The sequence below is a fragment of the Polistes dominula genome, unplaced genomic scaffold (assembly GCF_049000335.1).
Source record: "Polistes dominula isolate Pdom_NZ unplaced genomic scaffold, Pdom_raw_medaka contig_17, whole genome shotgun sequence".
NCBI lineage: Eukaryota > Metazoa > Arthropoda > Insecta > Hymenoptera > Vespidae > Polistes > Polistes dominula.
The window spans coordinates 1,453,688-1,474,657 of NW_028301049.1; the positions used below are offsets into that span (position 1 = coordinate 1,453,688).

Sequence of the window (20,970 nt, forward strand, 5' to 3'; positions counted from 1 at the left end):
TTAAATAAATAAAGAACAAATTGAGAATACAAATACGACGAAAAATAAATCTTATTTTTTATAGTGAAGATAGAATTTTATATTTACAATGTATTTAATTATAATATATATATATATATTATATACTCATCATTAATAGAAAAAAAAAAAAGTTGAAATTTGAATAACTATTCCTTGAAATAGTTTTACACTTTTATATCAATTTTATGTTTAAGTTTTTATATCTTTAATTATTTATTTATTTATTTATTTTTATTTTTTTTTTTAATTTTATTTATTGTTTAGTTTTGTTTTAATTTTACTTTACAAAATTATAATGACACTGAGATAAATGACATTGCCTTTGAATAAGTGAATGCAGTACTATGGCTGCAGACGTAAAATGGGTGATATTAAGTCTCTGACTCAGAGGCCTGAAATTAAAGAAATACGTTTACTAATATGAATTTGTTATTTTTATTTAAATTTTGTCTGTACCCACAGTGACAGTTTTAGAACATAGATGAGAGTATTGCAAATATAGTTAAATCTAAGTGTACAAACATACCATTTTAGATTTCTTGTGATAATGAAAATATTACATTAAATCAGATTATTATATGCGTAAGAAGAGAAATCATTTTTCCATATGCAATAATTATTAACAAAATTGATATTTTCCAAAGCAATGTATGAAAAATATATATATATATATTATCTATTCAAAACATATCATACATTTGCTTCGTGAAAATGTATTTATTTTTTGTTAAAAAAAAAAAACAAAAAATAAAAAAAAAAAGAAAAGTTGTTTTAACTTTTAATAAATACAGAAAGAGAGAGAGAGAGTAAAAAGCCAATTTTTACTTAATTATTTAAAATCTACTTATATAGCACAATTTAACTCAACGCCAAAAATATTTGTTATATATTAATTGTTTCCTTTTTGATTAATTAAACTTTTGTACATCATTATTGAGAATAAAACCAGATAATAATAATAATAATCATCATCATCATCTGTATGGTTGTTGAGCATAATAATATAACTCATATATATAAATATATATCAGCTCGCTTCATTAGTGAAATATCTCACTTCTGTGTCCGAAAACATCACTGACCGGATGATAAGAAAAAACTAACTTACACTAGGATCGCAGTCAGCACAATGCCAAGAATAGCCTCTTCTTTTTGGAGATTTCTTCACCGGAGGGTCTAAACACGTGAAGTGATAGCATTTTTTACATTCATCGCACCTGTAAAGAAGTACAAAGTATTTTATTAATGATGAATATAAATAGAACAAATAAATTCATATATACGTACAATACACACACAGATTTATAATATTAAATATAATAATAATAATAATAATAAAATAATGTATACTTTTAACGTGATTACTAACATTACAAGATTTTGACTGGTACCAGGAGTATCGCAGACATTACACTGCGTAAGAAGATCCGCATCTTTTCCCCTTTTTACATTTCCTGCTTGTAATCGTGTATTATTATTTACGTTAATATTACTAGTTGCATTCATTGGCACAACATTTGTAGAAGGTGGTGGAAGTGGTGGTGGTGGTAAAAGTTTAAGCGTTGGCGGTGGCGGTGTAATTTCTGTACTCGTTGACGTAGCAACAAACATTTGCGGGCTAGATTTTGAAGCTGCATCTCCATCCGGTCGTGGAATTGGTTTTATCTTGACAAAAGAAGAAGAAAAAAAAAAAGAAAAGAAAAAAAGAAAAAAAAAGATATGCAATAAAGAATAAGTAATTTTTCTAGAGATATCAATTTGTGTACCTTTATAGTAATTCGTCTATGAACTTCTGGTTGTGCCTGCAAATCTGGATTTTCAATATCAAGACTTTTTCTTTTGTGTTTTCGTTTTCTTTGTTTGATTCCGGTGATTGGGTCAGGAGTATACCTCTTATGCTTTTCCCTAATAATAAATTATAATATTGTACGTTTCATATTGTACGAGATTTATAAAATCACGATTATTTAAAGGTAAAAACCTTCGTCTTTTTTTTGCACTCCTTTGTGAAACAGATTCTGTACCATCTGCAGAAGCTACCATATATTCGGGAGAACCTTCTCTTGGTGCAATAGTAACATTATTAGTAGTACATTGTTGATTATGTGTTGATTCAGCCAGCTGGATTTGTTCTGTTACCGAAGGTTGTGGGCACATAGGTTTTATGGTTAACTGTGAATTTATTTTAGTTAAAGTTTAATTAATGATTTGATTTAAATCAATATTTAAAATAAGCAATTACCTTTGGCGTAGTAGGTGTATCAGGAACAGTAACATTTGTTACATTGTTAAGTGGTGTAGATGCATTTTTAGATGTGGTTGGTGTAGTTGGTGTCATAGGTGCTTGAATTTCTTGAGGTGGTGTGGATGTTAAATTAGAATCATCCTTACAATGTCTTAATTTACGAGGAGCAGACGTATCTACACGCTCAACCTCCGATCCAGAAGATTCTTTATCGCATTCGGAACATTGCCTATTTTAATAAAATCATGTAAATAACAAAACATTTCATTAAATTAAGTAATAACATCTACTTGATAATTATATGCACATACCATCCCATAAGTTTGGTTTTTTTAGGCATACGAGAAAGAGGAGGACTTAAACAAGACAAATGGTAATGAAGATGACAAGTATCACATTTTGCAAGAAGGTGTTGATTAGTAGATCTTCTACATATGCCACACTGGTGTCTCAAAGTCAATTCGCTTTTGTGATTTTGATCATGAGCTTGACTACTCAGTACTCTACCTTCACGAACACCTTCTGCTCCTTTTCCCACTTGTATAGGAAAACCAACACCCATTTTTAATGCAGCTGCAGTTGGTACACCTAATCCCGTACCTTAAATTAAAAACAGATTAATAATCTTTCTCTTGATAAAATTTATATTATTATAATTTATTATTTTAAAAATATGTGCATGTGTATATAAATATCATTTACCAAGTGTAGGTTGGATTCTTGGTTTTGCTAAATCTGTTATTAAAGGTAATGGTTTAACGTAGCCATTATTTCGTAGCATTTGATGATACATGTCGATTTGTTCCTTTAACGTTACATTTACCCTAATTTGTTCTTCATTATCTTTCATAACTTCATCGTATCTTCTATCTAATCTTTGTTGTTCATTTAATAATTCTGTATTAATATCGAGAAGTTCCTGTAATCTTCTTTTTCATCGAAGTGAGACGTAAATTACGATCCAAGTAATATCCTATAAACTCTACGCTAAAGGCTGGAGGGATGTGCCATTTTTTTCTTATATCCACTAAAGCTACAAGTTGCGCCTCCTGTGCTTCTAACACTGTCGTATCAACGCCCATTAATTTAGCTTTTTTTGCTAATTGTCGACACGCAGATGCGGATGTAGTTAAAAGACGAGGCATTTTTTGAGTTGGTACTGAAAATAAAAATAAAAAAAGAAATAATAATAATAATAATAAGTATTGTAATAATTTGAAATATTTCTAACATACCCCAAGGAACTGGACGAGATGCTTTATGGGCTAGATATTTATGTCTATGTTTTGCCAATTTCCTTTGAATTCTGCGCTGCTCCTCTGTATCTAAATGGTTTGGTTGTTTTAAAAGTTGCTGTCGATATTGTGCACGTAATTGCAATGCTAGCCAATTGCGTTTGCGTCTGCGAACGAGAAGTTTATCCGAATGTAATTTACAATGTGCATAAAATGGGTCAGCTTGATCCACCTCTTCGCTATGCGCTTCAGATAATAAACCTTCTCGCTGAGCACTGAAACATATGTTTGTTAAGATTACACCTGAATAAATCAAATATTATTATTCCATATATAAAATGTATCTTACCAAGTAACATGAAAATATGTATGACACATTCCAGCATCGCATTCGATACAAACTCCAGTACGAGAAAAACGTGCATCTTCGCATAAAGAACATTGCTTTGCACCCCATTTGCTATATGCCATTTCAAAAAGTGTTACACTAGATAAACGATCCACCTAAATAAAATATCAATTGTATATATTTCAAAATAATTAATTAATCATACATTCAAAATAATTTACCTCGCCAAAAGCTACACCAGGTACATAGAGAGCACAAACTAAATGAACCCATTTTCCTACATCAGTTTCTTTAAAAATTCCACCTTTATTAGGACAAAGTTCACACGATGGATCTTCAATGCCTGCGCTGCATGCCTCACAAAACCACGGAGCTGATTGGCACAATGAATCGGTACTGGAGAAACTTTCTACATCTGATACACCATAGCATCCTGCAATGATATATTGATTATCAATTAATAATCTCTCTTGTAATATATTATATGATTTTTATAAAATGTAATTAAGATTTACCTTCATGAACACTAACTCCACATCCATCGCATTCAACAATTTCGTTAACATCATCACTTCTGTCACCAAGACAGCCACAACAAATAAGCATTTTGTTTAATTTTTCATCAATTGGTCCACCTTTCATCGCTTGTTGACGAGCTTGTTCTATAACATCTCCCACATGTGGACCAGTGTTCTCTTTTGTATTTAACAACGGATCACCTAAAGAATCATCTGAATCTTCTGATCCATCTTCTTCTGATAAAATCAAATAAATATATATATATATATTTTTTATACATTATTTTTTATAGATAAAATGAAAAATTAGTTTTAATATTAAAATTAAGTAACCTTTTCCAACATCATTAGAATCAACCGAGTCATCATCTGATTCTTCGCAATGATCTTCAATTCTAAAATCACTGTCATCGGAGCTTTCACCTAAATCAAAATCTAGCAATGACTGTTGAGCAGATTCAACAGGCTTTACTCTTCTCTTTTTTGGATCTCTTTCGACTGTAAAATAATAACAATTATTTTCATTAAACGTATGAAAAATTAATAATTAAAATAAAAAGAAAAGCAAATTCTTTATACAAAAGAAATAATGAATTGTATAAAATTAAAATAAATAACTGTTTAGTTATGTCAATTTTATACTGTATTAATATATAAAATTAATATACTGTAATAATATATAAATATTAGTATATATCAATAGTTATAAATAAATAACATAGTCAATTTAAATAAATAAAGTAAAGTAGTAATAGTAGTAAGAAAGTTAAGGAAACGAAATTGAGGTTATGTTCATTGCTTATTAGAAAAGAATACATACAGGGACTAGTCATCGTATCTTAATTTCGATATGATAATTTCCTATCAAAAGTACAATTATTCCGCACTATTATTAATTATAACAATGATGTAATCTCTCTTTTCTTCCTTTTTTCTTCTTCTTATTAAAACTGAGTGTACACGTAGAGGTATATATCCTTCTTAATGGGAGAACTCCCACCCTTCGTTTGATGTATGAAATGAGATCTCTCTTTAATATTAGCAATACGTCTTGTTAACAATATACACGTTGTGCATTTAGTTTATTTGTTAATTAAATATAATTTTAACATATATATATGCATAATAAGTCAATAAATCAAACAAAATTAATCAAAACAACTCGATCTATTCGTACATTTGATTTGATTAGATGAAAGTTCACCAATACTTTTAAATCTTGTGTTCACACGAGATTTTTTTACTAATACATTTCCATATAAAATAATAAAATAGAAAAAAAAAGAAAGAAGAAAAATAAAAGAATGTAAAATAAAAAATGTATTTATTTCTAAATACAAAATAATATTCTACTTGTAATTTAAGGGGGGACAAAATTAACTAATTGCTTTTCGTTCATTAAAACATCGTTTCTTATTAAATCATATAGAAATCAAACGAGTGTTATAAAAATATAATTATAAAATACTTCTCATTGATATTTATATTTTTATTGTAAAATTAGTATTTCAATTGTATTATTTTTAAATTCTTTGACAGACAAACATACATATTATAAATTCTCATAAAAGAAGAAGAAGAAGAAGAAGAAGAAGAGAAAAAAAACATTTCTATTATAGATTCCGTAATTTAACATTTACGATTTGTAATAAGAAATGAAAATAAAAAACAGAATAATATTTAATAAAATTAAATTCACGATTTATTATATATGTATATATATAAAATTTCAGTGTACTTACTCATTGTTTTATATAAAAAGCCTACGTCGTCTTCCTGAGACATTTTTGGTCACGAAAACGAATCTTTAGAGAAGAATAATACTTTTATTTTGATTTTCGGTTTGCTCTTTTAATCACGACGAGTATTCGTTTATCTTATGAGATTGTTTATATTCGATAAATTCGAAATATCTTCTCATATCAAAATTCACTTGATTAAGTCAATAGAAAATTTTTATCCGTAACAAGGAATCTCCTGCATTGATGAGATCCTTTCCATGGTGTTATAACACAAGTTCTATATAGTTATTCTTCGGTTCATCGTCAAATCGCCATGTTGCTTTTCGAAAAATCCTTTAAGCGGGAAATTTGAATATACGAAGAAAATCTGCATTTTAAATATAATTATTTTAATGTATTTATTAACAACGAAATTTATTCTATTTACACCAACATTTTTATCATTTTGTCTAAATTTTCAAATTTTTTACATTATTTTTAATGGAAAAATAATTAAATAATTGAATTAACATACCTTTATTAACACGAATAAAATGTAAAAGTAAATTATCTTCCTTTTTGTTTTTCTTAGATAATATTTGAAATTTTGTTTATTTTAGATGAAATAAATCTTTAACAAATTCAAACATTTGTGTTTATAAAGCTATACATTTTTTTTAAATAAAACGAACATTTTATTTTCTTTAAATAATCTATCATTTATTTTGTATGTTGTGTTTTTATTGAGAAATAGAAATTTTTTAGCGACAATATGGCGATCTATTGGTTACTTATGTATATACATATATATTGATGCATACAGGGGGAGAGGGTAAACGTTATAAATGTTTATCTTCAATAATTAAACATTAAAAATTATTTTTTCTAACATTATATCGTTCTAGGGAGGTTAAAAAATATTGTTAATATTAAAATATTGAAAATTTATGCTATTAAACGAGAAAAATAATGTTCTTTATGATTAATACTTATGTCAATGTATATCATCTAACTTGCCATTAGAGAATGAAGCAATCCATAGATAGTATGGAGGGTAGAGATAAGGAGTAACATCTCTGTATATGAAAAATGTCCGTCGAAATGAAGGCAATAGGGTGGCGCCACAGGTCGCAGAGTGTCAATTTTAAAGGAAGCGCCAAATATTATTAGAGTAGAATTGAGAAATAAACAAGGAACACAAATGTTACTCATAACTGTTTTGTTATTCACATACTTTTTCATAAAATTAAATGATAAAAAATCAATAAACGTACTATTGACAGTTCACGAAATAAAATCACTCTAGCTACACGTTTTCTCATAATAATTCTTTAAGGTTATATTTACTACATTATTACATAATTCGGCATACTTCAATTCGGTTACAATTGCTACATTCATAATACATCTCTATTTTCACCAGCGCCATTCTGGAAGGTTTTTGAACTATTATTTTCAGAAAACGCTGGACACTTTTTCACATTTTCTCCCATAAGAGATGTTACTTCTTACTTCTACCCTCTATAATAGATAGTAATCGTAGTAGGCTATGGAACATATAATAAAGAATGTTCCTAGAAATCTCTAGAAATTTTTTGTTACTAAAATATCATATGTATCAAGTAAATATTCGTTCTATCAATGTGGTAGCCCTGATAGTAATAAATAGTAACCACGAGGTCCGGTTTAATATAATTTTAATATGAGTATTTTTCAATAAATTTGACATTTGTAAATAATATTTATATCTATTTGTATAATCTAATTTGTATAATAAAAATGGTTAAAGAACAATTTAGAGAAACCGATGTCGCTCGAAAAATGTATGTATGACAATTTATAAAATATTTTCCTTGTTATAAAATTTTCAAATAATTATTATATGTTAATGACTGTAATATATATTTACATTACTGCATAGGTTATAATATTTAAAATGTAATAAATTAATGATTTGTAATTCTTTGATTATAATTTATTAGATCACATGTATCCTTTGGGGTGGATACCCCTTACAACATGGAAAGACAGGCTCATCTCCAGGTTGTTTCAAACAATGTTTACAATGCAACAGATCATAGTCCTGAACAATATGGTGTTCTTGACAATCGTATGGTATGTTAAATGAAAGATTATATTTATAATATATTAAAGTAATAAATTGTATTTTTAAGTGGGTAATAAATTTTGTTCATAGGGTACAAGTTCTAATGCAACTAACTGTACAACCTGTGGGAAATCATTGAACGATTGCATTGGTCATTTCGGATACATTGATTTGGTATTACCAGTTTTTCATGTTGGTTATTTTAGAGCTGTTATTAATATTCTTCAAAGTGTTTGTAAGGTAATACGGATGAATTTTCTATAATATAATTTAACAATATTTATATATGTCTTTTTTAATACGCTCTTTTAATTCATAGAAATGTTCCCATGTAATGTTGTCTAAAGCAGATAAATCATATTATCGGCCTAAAGTTGTTAATCCTAATTTGGGATATCTTGCACGTAAAGCTTTAAGAAAACAGATTTTATTAAAAGCAAAAAAGACAACAATATGCCAAAATTGTGGAGAACTCAATGGTACTGTGAAAAAAGCTGGGCTACTTAAAATAGTTCATGAGAAATTTAAAGCGAAGAAAAAAACTGATCCTATTGTTGCGGATAAAATAAACGAGTACAACCATGTAGTTGAAAATAATAAAGAAATAGATGGGATACTTCAAAGTGGAATGGGCGATATTTTAACTCCTACAGAAGTATGATTTTACAATGTTTCAATGAAACTTACAAGAATATAATAAACTTTATTGATTTAATTTCAGGTTCAAAAAATTTTGGCAGAAATACCAAAAGACGATATTCCTTTCTTATTAATGAATTATGAATGTGCTTCACCAGAAGATTTGATTCTATCAAGAATACCTGTACCACCAATTTGCATTAGACCAAGTGTTGTATCTGATTTAAAAGCAGGAACTAACGAAGATCATCTTACTATGAAATTATCTGAAATTATTTTTATTAATTCTTCTCTTGCAACACATAGTATACATGGTGCTAATTGGTCAACAATCAATGACGATTATGAATATTTACAATTACATTGTGCTCTTTATATTAATAGTGAAATGTCAGGAATACCATTGCAGATGCAAGTAAGTATTACTATTCAAATTAAGTGAATATTAGACAGGTTAAGAATTATTGCTATATATTATGTATATTACAGCCATTGAAGCCATGTAAAGGATTAGTTCAAAGATTAAAAGGAAAACAGGGACGTTTTCGTGGTAATTTATCTGGAAAACGTGTGGATTTTTCTAGTCGTACGGTGATATCACCAGATCCTAATTTAAAAATAGAACAAGTAAGTTTTATTTCACGAGCACGAGCAAAATTTCATTTTATTATTATCCATAATAAATATATTTTTTTCTTAGGTAGGTGTACCTGTTCACATTGCAAAGATATTAACGTATCCAGAAAAAGTTAATCCATCGAATATAGAATTAATGCGACAATTAGTTAGAAATGGGCCCGATGTACATCCTGGTGCAAATTTTGTACAGCAAGGAAAGACTCAATTCAAAAAATATCTTCGCTACGGTAATCGTCAGAAAATAGCTCAAGATCTACAAGTAATAGTCTTATTTGCAATATTAGAAATTATTTATAATTAATCCTATTTTATTAATCATTAAGTTACGGCTCATTTAATGACATTTTTTAGTTTGGAGATATTGTTGAAAGACATCTTAGGAATGACGATGTAGTTTTATTCAACCGGCAACCCTCATTGCATAAGTTGAGTATAATGGCGCATAAAGCTAAAGTATTGGAGCACAGAACATTCAGATTTAATGAATGTGTCTGTACTCCTTATAATGCTGATTTTGATGGAGACGAAATGAATTTACATTTACCTCAAACAGAAGAAGCAAGAGCAGAAGCTTTAATACTAATGGGGGTAATGTAATAAACAAATATATTGTTTCATTTTTTGATTGGAAATTTAAATTTATTATTGAATATAATTGACGTATTGACTTTACAAATATTATCAGTTTTATTGTATTTGTCTAACTAATTGAAGTTGAATTAAATTATTAATTTTAATTATTGTATTTAGAATAAATCTAATTTGGTTACACCTCGGAATGGAGAACTACTAATAGCAGCAACACAAGACTTCATTACTGGTGGATATCTTCTAACAAGTCCAAGTACTTTTTTAAATAAAGTACAAGCATATCGATTGGCAAGTTGTCTATTAGCAGATACAGATGTTAATATGCATATAGACTTTCCTGAACCTACAATTTTAAAACCAATAGAATGCTGGACTGGTAAACAAATCTTTGATTTAATTCTGCGTCCCAATAAAATGTGTCCAGTGAAAGCAAATTTAAGAGGAAAATTTAAAAATCATACTAAGGACGAAGAACTATGTGTCAAGAGTGCATGTAAGGTTTATATATATATATTATTTTCTATATTATTAATAAAATATAATTCATTATAAATATAATAATTTATTGCAGATGGTGTTATTCGCAACTCACAGCTGTTAGCAGGTGCTCTAGATAAATCTGTATTAGGATCTGGTTCAAAACAAAATATTTTTTATACCCTCTATTGTGATTGGGGTGAAGATGTTGCTACAACAGCAATGTGGAGATTAGGTAGATTAGCAAGTGTTTATCTTATGAACAAAGGTTTCTCTATTGGTATTGGAGATGTTACTCCAAGTGATGGTCTTCTTAAAGCAAAACATAAACTTTTAGATGATGGGTAAGTTTAGATTTGAATTATATGTACATTCATAGAATAATCATCATTATTTTTTCGTTAGTTATCTTAAGTGTACAGAATATATTCAACGATTGAAAGAAGGACGTCTTACTTGTCAACCTGGTTCTACAGAAGAAGAAACTTTAGAAGCAATGATATTAAAAGAGCTTTCTGGTATTCGTGATCTTGCTGGTAAAGCTTGTGTAGATGAACTTCGTCCAACTAATAGTCCATTAATTATGGCAATATCTGGCAGTAAGGGTAGCTTTATCAATATTTCACAAATGATAGGTATGCTTAGAAGAAATTCATTTTTAAATTGAAATTTGCATATTATGTAAGTAACTTAATATTATTATATATTTCAAATTTTATAGCTTGTGTTGGTCAACAAGCTATTAGTGGCCATAGAGTTCCAAATGGTTTCGAAGATCGAGCCTTACCTCATTTTGAAAGAGGATCTAAAGTTCCAGAAGCCAAAGGTTTTGTCGAGAATTCCTTTTTCTCTGGTCTCACTCCTACTGAATTCTTTTTCCACACAATGGGTGGTCGAGAAGGTCTTGTAGATACAGCTGTAAAAACTGCTGAAACCGGATATATGCAAAGAAGATTAGTCAAGAGTTTAGAAGACTTGTGCCTTCAATATGACTTAACAGTACGAAATGCAGTAGGAGATATAGTGCAAGAAATTTATGGCGGTGATGCATTAGATCCAACATATATGGAAGGTACAATCAATTGATTTTTCTATATCGTTAATAATATTAACAAAACAAATCAAGAATCTATTGCATCGATGAAATTTTGTAGGAAACGATTGTCCAGTTGATTTCCAAAGGGTTCTTGAACATGTAAAAGCTAAATCCCCATATAAAGAGGAAGATGCATTAGATGGTCGCAGTGTGGAGAAAGGTACGGAGGAATTGTTGAAATCAGAAGAGTATCAATGCATAAGTGACGAATTTAAACAGGAATTAAAGTAAGGAATATTACGAGTATATTATCTATAACAATTATCTTAATGTTAAACATTTAAAACAATTAACTTTATGACAAATGATATTTTAAAACAGCACATTCCTGAAATCTGTGGCAAACAAAATAAGTAATTTTCGAGAAAATATTAAAGTAATGACGCCTGTTTTGTCACATGTTGAGCGATTAACTGTATCTCAATTAGTGGAATTCATTCACACTTGTAAAGAAAAATATATGAAAGCTAAGATTGAACCAGGCACTGCGGTAGGTGCATTGGCAGCGCAAAGTATTGGAGAACCAGGAACACAGTTAACATTGAAAACGTTCCATTTTGCTGGAGTTGCTTCGATGAATATTACACAGGGTGTACCACGTATTAAGGAAATTATAAATGCAAATCCAAAAATTAGTACTCCTCTTGTTAAAGGAGCTTTAGTAAGTACTGTTTTTTATAAAGCTATATAATTATTGTAATTATATTTTTATATATATTTATCAGACGAATGATACGGATCCTGAATTTGCAAGACGCGTTAAAGGGAGAATTGAAAAAACTACTTTGGGAGAAGTAACTCAATACATTGCAGAAGTTTATATGCGTGATAAATGTTATCTCTTGATTAAATTAGATCTAGATAGAATAAAGTTATTACAATTAGAAGTAGATGCTAATTCCATACGTTATTCGTAAGTATAATGAATTTTTAGCAATGTCCTTAAAAGAAATTATAACACAACTGTGTTTTATCATTTTACAGAATATGTACATCAAAATTAAAATTAAATCCACAAACTGTGATCGTACAAAATAATTCTATTATCACTATTAATCCCAGTAAACAAAAATTAAGTTTAAATTGTGCAATTACTCATTTAAAAGAAGCAGTCCTTAACGTAGTAATTAAGGTAATTATAAATATAGAACTATAAGAAATTTGTATTTGAATAATATTACTTATACATATATTTATTATCGTATTTAGGGACTACCATCGGTATCAAGAGTTATAATAGTAAATAATGATTCACAAGGTAAAGATAAATACGAATTTTTCGTCGAAGGAGACAATATGAGAGAAGTAATGGCAATACCTGGAGTTGTAGGCAAACATACTACATCTAATAATACGATTGAAGTATGTGATATAAAATGATACATTTTATAATTAAATAATTTGTTAGTTTAAGAGATAAATTAAATATATATTTATTATATTGATGATTTAGGTATTTAAAACATTGGGTATTGAAGCAGCAAGAAAAACTATTATGAATGAAATCAAGGCAGTAATGCAGAATCACGGAATGAGCATTGACAGACGTCATGCAATGCTTGTTGCAGATTTAATGACAAGTAGGGGCGAAGTACTTGGTATTACGAGACAGGGTTTAGCAAAGATTAAAGAATCTGTTTTAAATTTAGCATCGGTAAGTAACATGTTTTATATAATTGTTGACAGTAAGTTTTTTACTACGTACGTTATATATTTTTTCAGTTTGAAAAAACGGCAGATCATTTATTCGACGCAGCTTACTATGGGCAAAAAGATATCATTTGTGGTGTATCGGAATCCATTATAATGGGAATACCAGCCCCAGTAGGAACGGGAATTTTTAAACTACTACACAAATATCCTTTTTATACTGATATTAATCAAAGATTTTTATATGTTCATCATATATTTTTTCATAAATATATATTTTTAATTTCCAGGTATATATTATTAGTATCGTAGTCATATTTATATTTAGAACATTATTCGACAAATTATTTTCCTTATTAATTAAATACAGCTGATAAAGAAAAACCAAAAAAACGAGAGCTAATATTCGATGACGCCAAATTTCATAAGAAGGATAATTAATAATGTAAATTGTTACGTTTTTTTAATAAAAAACAAAAGTTTTCTTCTTAAATTTATGATAATTTCCTTATGATTTTAAAATAAAAATTAAATACAAATTTTATTTAAAAAAATGATTTGTTAAATGGTTATTCATTGGTTTAATGTTTGTTACTATAGTAAGTATTGTTAATAACAACATTGTTTTATCTAGATGTATATAATATTATTAGCAGCCATAATTTAACTACCATAAAATTCATTAACAAAAATGAAAAATACTATAATGTTTATAATGAGAATAAAAAATGCACTTATTTAAATTCAATTGTTTTTTACTTTTTTTTAATTAAATACTATCTCGTCATTTAATGGTTTGAATTAATAGAAATAAATAACAAATTTACATAGTTCATTTATCACTATAATATTTTCCGTTATAAAAATGTTACGTTCCTGTTAAAACACGTGCGTTTGTTTACCTTTACTAATTGAATTTTTTGAATAGATAATACAAATTTTTGTACATATTAAACTTGATTATAATATTAAATAATGTGTTATAAATACGTATTATTTATTTTTTTAATGATTCAAAAAACTTTTAAGTTATAAATTGATTTATTTAACAATTGATAACTAAAAAAAAATATTAAACCAGGTGTTTCTAGTTCCGTTCTTGAACACTACGTGTCGCTAATGTTTTCTTTTCAAACATTATATAGGTTAGTTAAAGTATTTTTATAATACACGTGATTTTGTTTAACTCCATAAACAATTAATATACAAATTTAAGTTTATTGAGTGATTTTTCTACATCAAAGAAATATTATTTATTTATTAGTATTTGTGTGTTTTTGTGTGATATATTTGATTCATATGCATTCATCAATTAATATTATTTTTTATTCAATTTTCAATACAATTTTATACCATGGATCGTAACAAAAGAATAAAGTGGGAAGTTATTAAAAATAATGTAAAGGATAGAATGATAGAATCGTCATTAATTCATAAATTTAGTTACTCTAAAAAGTATACGAAAAGAACCAAGTTATTAAATAAATGGTTGGAAAGTCATAAAAGATGCAAATATAAGGATTATGTCAAGAGGAAACGATTAATTAAAGAAAATTTATCGAAAGATGTAACATCTGAAGACTATGAAAGCTACGGGGAAGAGGATTTTTCCATTGCACACAAACAAATTCTAGATAAAAGTGAGATCGAAAATAATCGACCTAAGATATCTAATAATACAGATATTGTTACTTCTACTCCAATAAATGTAAAAAAGGAAAAAAAATGTTCATTCAATCATTTAGATTCATTAGAAATTAACACAAAGGATATCAATTTAGAATCAAATATTTTTCAGGATAAGAATGACAATATAGTAAGTATTTGTTGCAATTTAAATCGACTTGCATTCATTTTATTCAATTTTAAGTATTTTCCTACAAAATTATCATAGAATAAAAAATCATTTTTAGATGTACATAGTGCTGATACAGTTCCAATAATTGAAATCAAAAAATCAGTAAGTCCAACTAAGGAAACACAATTTATAGATAACGAAGAGAAAAGGTTTGTAAATACCACTGATAATGATACTGTAGTTGCAAAGAAAAGAAAAAAATCAAAGAAAGCATCTCTCAGTCAAGAGTGTAATAGTTCATTCATGAATGATGAAAGAACTAGTCAAGAAACATTAGATCTAATTTCTGACAAAGAAGAAATAACATCGTATCATTCCAACTCATTTGTAGATAACATTAAGAAGAAATTTGCAAATACAACTGATACTGATTCTGTAGTTGCAAAGAAAAGAAAAAAATCAAAGAAAGCATCTCTCAGTCAAGAGTGTAATAGTTCATTCATGAATGATGAAAGAACTAGTCAAGAAACATTAGATCTAATTTCTGACAAAGAAGAAATAACATCGTATCATTCCAACTCATTTGTAGATAACATTAAGAAGAAATTTGCAAATACCACTGATACTGATTCTGTAGTTGCAAAGAAAAGAAAAAAATCAAAGAAATCATCCCTCAGTCAAGAGTGTAATAGTTCATTCATGAATGGTGAAAGAACTAGTCAAGAAACATTAGATTTAAATTCTGACAAAGAAGAAATAACATCGTATCATTCCAACTCATTTGTAGATAACGAAGAAAAGAAATTTGCAAATACCACTGATAATGATTTTGTAGTTGCAAAGAAAAGAAAAAAATCAAAGAAATCATCCCTCAGTCAAGAGTGTAATAGTTCACTCATGAATGGTGAAAGAACTAGTCAAGAAACATTAGATCTAATTTCTGACAAAGAAGAAATAACATCGTGTCATTCCAACTCATTTGAAGATAACGAAGAAAAGAAATTTGCAAATACCACTGATAATGATTTTGTAGTTGCAAAGAAAAGAAAAAAATCAAAGAAATCATCCCTCAGTCAAGAGTGTAATAGTTCATTCATGAATAGTGAAAGGACTAGTCAAGAAACATTAGATCTAATTTCTGACAAAGAAGAAATAACATCGTGTCATTCCAACACATCGCCTAATAATAATAACACATTTGCTTTGGAAACGCTAAGATCACCGGTTATAATTTCATCTACTAACATATCCAATAATAACAAATATAAAATAATTAATAAGAATGAATTTTGTCGTAACTTATTCAACGAATATAATAATGCTAGTGTTAAAGATGACAAAGAAGAGGAATTAAAAGAAAATGTAATATTATTCAAAGATTCAATTAACAGTAATATTTTGTCACAATATGATAAACGTATAAATCAAATTAAAAATTTAGATTTAGCTATTGATAGTTCATCAAGTGAGGATGAACATGAACAAGATTTAAGTAAAAAAACTTTTTTGTCTAATAAGAATGAAATAATAGATCATAAAAAAAATGTAAATAGTTCTGACAACAAAATTACAGTATGCAGTAAAAATGTCGATTCAACTACAGAAAGTACTTCGAATGAGGATGAACTGTTAAAAGGACAAAATTTAAATGAAAAACTGAATAATTCAAGTAGTACAACTTTTGAAAAAAGAATACGAAATAGATCCAAATTAAAGAGATCATCTAATGCAGATGATGAAAATGATCGAAGTATTTCTAATATACGGAGTAACAATAATAGTATAAATCATAATGACAACAGTATTGATCATCCAAATAATAATTCCAAAAATTGTGAACAAATACAAAGATTTGATAGTATACCCTGCAGTGTAAGATTAATCATTTACAAAGATTTATATAGATAATAATAAGATATAAAGTTGGTTAACTTTTCTTTTTTTTTAGTTGCAAAATCTTATCAATAAAGAAAACTTAGTTCATGATTCAACTAAATCAACTTTTACGCTTGAAGATCTCTCTCAAGACAATGAAATATTTCTTTTAAATATTCCAAGTACAGTAAGTATTATATTAACGTACATCACACAATCAAAATGATTTATCAATAATTAGATTTTTATAATAAATAATGTAATTTTTTAATGTTAATATAGATAAAATTAACTGATTTAAAAGGCCAAAAAGTTGTTTTAAAAAATGAAAAACTAAAACTTGGAAAACATCAATATAGAATTTCGTATAAAGATGTACCATCTCAATCCTGTGTTTTTGCTACTCATCAAAATAGTAATTCATATAAATTAGGTATTTAATGCATTTTTTTATATGAACAATGCCATTACACATATTTGAAACACATAATGTAATCATTTTAATAATATTTTTCAGTTAACATTAAACCTATCAGCTCGATCTTAGTGAGAGAAAAATTATCTCCATCATCGTTTTTATAAAAATAATATTCAAAGAAAAATATATAAAGAGACTTTTAATATTATCATTGTATCTACTAAAATATTGTTATTACATTGAATGCATTTTTTAAATTTAATATTAGACAAAAAAGAAGACTTTTATATATAATCGATGATATGATAATATAATAATAATTAATGTTATATTTTGTAAAAAATATATATTTAAATAAATATATAAATGTTTGATATCCTTATGATAATAATATATATTTAAAAAAAAAAATAATTATTCTATAATTATTTGAATTAGTTGAGATTATATTTGCTCGTATAAAGGTTGATTAAAAACAATTGTGTAGTAATTCTTTTACTTTTGAGGTTAATCATTTGTTTATGTTTCATATACACATCGCTTAAAAATATGTTGTGTGTGCAATAAGTAAGCTATATAGAGTTCATTCATTAAATAATAATATCTCCTTGTTCGTGCCAAAAATATCCCAGCATTGAATCGTAACGGTAAAATTGTTTTATTTTATTTCATCGTAAAAAGTTATCACACACAGTATTGTAGAAAAAGGTTATGTATCTCATACGTAGTTGTGTGCACAAAGTTTGGTTTTAAGAAAAAGTTTAATTAATGTTCTAAAACTAATATATCTATTAATTAATTAATTAATTATTTAATTGATATTATTCAAATAAAAAAAAGTTCGAGTAAATATAATTATTTACATAATTTATTATATATATATATTTTTTTTTTTGTTACACAGTATTGACATTTGTACAAGTAATATAATGACAATTAAATATATTTATTAAATAATTTAAAGAATAGAAATGGAGGAAACGATAAAAGAAAATTGTAATACATTGACAATGACAAAAGACTTTATAAAAGTTTCATCTAATTGGATGATCGATAGAAACAAAAATTATGTAGATACTATTACAACAATACCATTATTGCTGGCCCCAGAGAGGTATAAAAATATATTTTTTGAAAAGATAAGATAAGATAAAGCATTATTTATATATATATATATATATATATATATATATATATATATATTTATTAAATTATACTAAAATCTTTGTTATAGTATAGATTTAGATGATATCATTTCCTTGGACACATGTATCTATTTACGTTCCGAGGAAAAAGTAACAGAACCATGTACATTGGATATTAAAATAACAAATAATCAAAAAATATCACGCATCATTGTTCTATCCGAAGCATATGTTTTAGAATTTTTTAAACAGTATGGAGAATATGCGACTACAGTATTCGCAGAATTTGTAGATGAATTTAAAGGAAGTAACATATATTTAGCTGAATTGAATTTTAAACATCCTACCACCGAGGCCAGTATTAAAGTAATACATCATTTTATTTCATAATGAATATTTTCTTTTCTTATTGAATTGTATTTAATAATCTTCTTTATTATTATCTTTCAGTTTACGAAAATAAAAAATACAGAACCTATATTATGGATATTCGGTATAAAACTTGTATTAACAGAATCTACTGAAGAAAATGAATCAGAAATACTTGATTATACGATAACTAATTTTTTGAATAATTTAAATGGTTCCGTACAACAGAAAGCAGCCATAGCTAATATTATGTTAGAATCTGTTAAACAAGATAAGAATACCATTAATGATGAAATCTTACCTCTAAGAAATCTTATGACTATTATTTCAAACAATTCAAAAGTACAAAATAATCATAAAAATAAAATAGAAGAGAGTAAAAAGGCAGATCTTAATTCCAAAGATGATTGTACAAAAAATATAGAAATCACAGATAACATTGAAACTTATATTAATAATAAGTTCCATGAAATGGAAGAAAGAACCATGCGTAGATTAAACGAAATAGAACACAACATTAATGAAAAGTTAAACGTTATACTTGAGAAACTTGAAATTAAATTAAAATAACGATATTTACGAAAAGAGAGTATTGTATATATATATATATATAATTTTATAATTTATAATACCTTTTTTTTTCTTTTTTTTTTAATTATAATTCAATACCTTATTTCTATTGTATTCATATAAAAAAAAAGATCAACTCTTAATTAATTAACATTGTTCAGTATTTTCGTTTTCTTTTGGAGGATCCCAATTATGGAGTTGTTTTCTCCATAGTTTAATCATTCCATCCCATCCTCTTCTGCTATATTTATTGTATTTTGGGGGAGTTCTTGGATGATCCTTTGTACGTTGTTCCCTTAATTAAAACAATACAAAATATTATATAGATTAAATACTATATTAATTAAGAAAATACTCTAATATAATATAATGATATAATAAAACAAACGATTATATATATATATCTATATAAAATCATTGATCTTTAAAAATAAATTTTTAGTTCATTGAATTATTACTTAGGAACTATTTTAATGTATCGATCATATCCAATAGTATTTTTCCCATAATCTATATCCTTTTGCCTGCGTGCAAGTACTGCAGGATCAGTTTCATATTCTACATTTCTTCTATCATCATCTCCTGAATATGATTTTGTACCATTGTTTGTAGAACTTGACTCATCGTTGTGTCTAAGACATGAAATTTTGGGATCTCGTGTCTCCAAGGTATCTCTTTGTCTTTTCTGTATTTTCGGTTGAACCGGACCAACTTCTTGTTCTTTTGATTTATCTTTATTTTCATGCTTGCGCGTACATTGTTCATTATTTTCATCTTTTTGTTGTTTGATTTGCTGAGTAGCATCAATTTTTAATTTTTTTATTTGACTTACAGATTCGTTTGTACTACTAGTCTTATTTGTTGATTTGTCATCTATTTTAATAGATTCTTTCGATTGTGCATTTGTCTTTACATTAGTATTCATACATAGTATTTCGTTAAGAAGATCATCTTCCTCGACTGTCAACCTTAATTCTTCATTATCCGAACTCATTGTTTGTTAAATTGTATATATTAATATTTTGAAAAATATATATATATATATTTTTTTTAATTTGTAATTGATGATCGCACCACTAATCACATAAATGAAAACGTTCTTATTGTAGAAAACGTTATTTGCATTTAATGCATTAACCTATATTAGATGAAGACATTCGTAAGAATCCAATGATATATAACCTATATAGAAAGACGAAATTGAACAATTCTTGAGGTACTGACCACAAGTTCAGTATACGCTGTCAGTCACGACCTCTTTTCCTTCATGTTAATTATTTTTAATTGAAAATTTAAATCTTTATATATTTTCATAATTTTTATTTAAACAATTATTAATTAAATATTTACAAAGATATTTTCATTCTAATTTATAATGTCAAACTAATTTTTAAAGAATGAATGTAAATAAATATTGTCTTGTCTCATATTTATTTATGTAACATTTAATTTTCATAAAATAGATACACACACAAATTAAATAAATAATATTTATTATTATGTCATA

At 26.9% G+C, this 20,970-nt stretch overlaps 5 protein-coding genes across 12 annotated transcripts; 3 read left to right on the plus strand and 2 right to left on the minus strand.

The window, feature by feature from the left end:
- Nucleotides 1-249: 249 nt before the first annotated feature.
- On the minus strand, nt 250-7,111 carry LOC107066055 (PHD finger protein 14). Its single transcript, XM_015320308.2, is given in 16 exon segments — nt 250-413; nt 1,130-1,238; nt 1,391-1,686; nt 1,788-1,926; nt 2,003-2,193; nt 2,264-2,495; nt 2,578-2,866; nt 2,969-3,200; nt 3,202-3,425; nt 3,502-3,776; nt 3,851-4,005; nt 4,072-4,283; nt 4,366-4,605; nt 4,702-4,866; nt 6,111-6,477; nt 6,625-7,111. Coding segments are annotated over 15 exon segments (2,823 nt in total). The 5' UTR covers nt 6,154-6,477; nt 6,625-7,111; the 3' UTR covers nt 250-392.
- Nucleotides 7,112-7,749: 638 nt separating this feature from the next.
- Nucleotides 7,750-13,842, plus strand: LOC107066019 (RNA polymerase III subunit A). Its single transcript, XM_015320224.2, has 20 exons — nt 7,750-7,912; nt 8,072-8,204; nt 8,287-8,436; nt 8,516-8,851; nt 8,918-9,250; nt 9,325-9,462; nt 9,536-9,733; nt 9,826-10,062; nt 10,225-10,558; nt 10,637-10,886; nt 10,948-11,177; nt 11,264-11,614; nt 11,697-11,865; nt 11,960-12,299; nt 12,364-12,551; nt 12,623-12,770; nt 12,848-13,000; nt 13,092-13,292; nt 13,361-13,494; nt 13,657-13,842. The coding sequence occupies exons 1-20, from the start codon at nt 7,869-7,871 to the stop codon at nt 13,727-13,729; spliced, it is 4,140 nt and encodes a 1,379-aa protein (XP_015175710.1). The 5' UTR covers nt 7,750-7,868; the 3' UTR covers nt 13,730-13,842.
- A 584-nt stretch (nt 13,843-14,426) lies between these two features.
- Nucleotides 14,427-17,757, plus strand: LOC107066020 (uncharacterized). Its single transcript, XM_015320225.2, has 5 exons — nt 14,427-15,104; nt 15,183-16,958; nt 17,035-17,148; nt 17,244-17,394; nt 17,479-17,757. Exons 1-5 carry the CDS (start codon nt 14,643-14,645, stop codon nt 17,541-17,543), a joined length of 2,568 nt encoding a protein of 855 aa, XP_015175711.2. The 5' UTR covers nt 14,427-14,642; the 3' UTR covers nt 17,544-17,757.
- A 115-nt stretch (nt 17,758-17,872) lies between these two features.
- Nucleotides 17,873-19,610, plus strand: LOC107066021 (uncharacterized). 8 transcript variants are annotated; one of them, XM_089175676.1, is made up of 4 exons: nt 17,873-17,946; nt 18,284-18,493; nt 18,614-18,890; nt 18,975-19,610. In XM_089175676.1, the coding sequence occupies exons 2-4, from the start codon at nt 18,351-18,353 to the stop codon at nt 19,461-19,463; spliced, it is 909 nt and encodes a 302-aa protein (XP_089031802.1). In that variant the 5' UTR covers nt 17,873-17,946; nt 18,284-18,350; the 3' UTR covers nt 19,464-19,610. The 8 variants fall into 8 exon arrangements, with proteins under 8 accessions (XP_089031802.1, XP_015175714.1, XP_015175716.1 ...); XM_015320228.2 differs by having other exon boundaries at nt 17,884-18,026; nt 18,344-18,493; XM_015320230.2 differs by having other exon boundaries at nt 17,893-18,026.
- Slbp (Stem-loop binding protein) lies at nt 19,484-20,855 on the minus strand. The gene is made up of 2 exons (XM_015320235.2): nt 19,922-20,855; nt 19,484-19,758 (listed from the first exon to the last, which is right to left on the minus strand). The coding sequence occupies exons 1-2, from the start codon at nt 20,455-20,457 to the stop codon at nt 19,611-19,613; spliced, it is 684 nt and encodes a 227-aa protein (XP_015175721.1). The 5' UTR covers nt 20,458-20,855; the 3' UTR covers nt 19,484-19,610.
- Between the last annotated feature and the right edge of the window lie 115 nt (nt 20,856-20,970).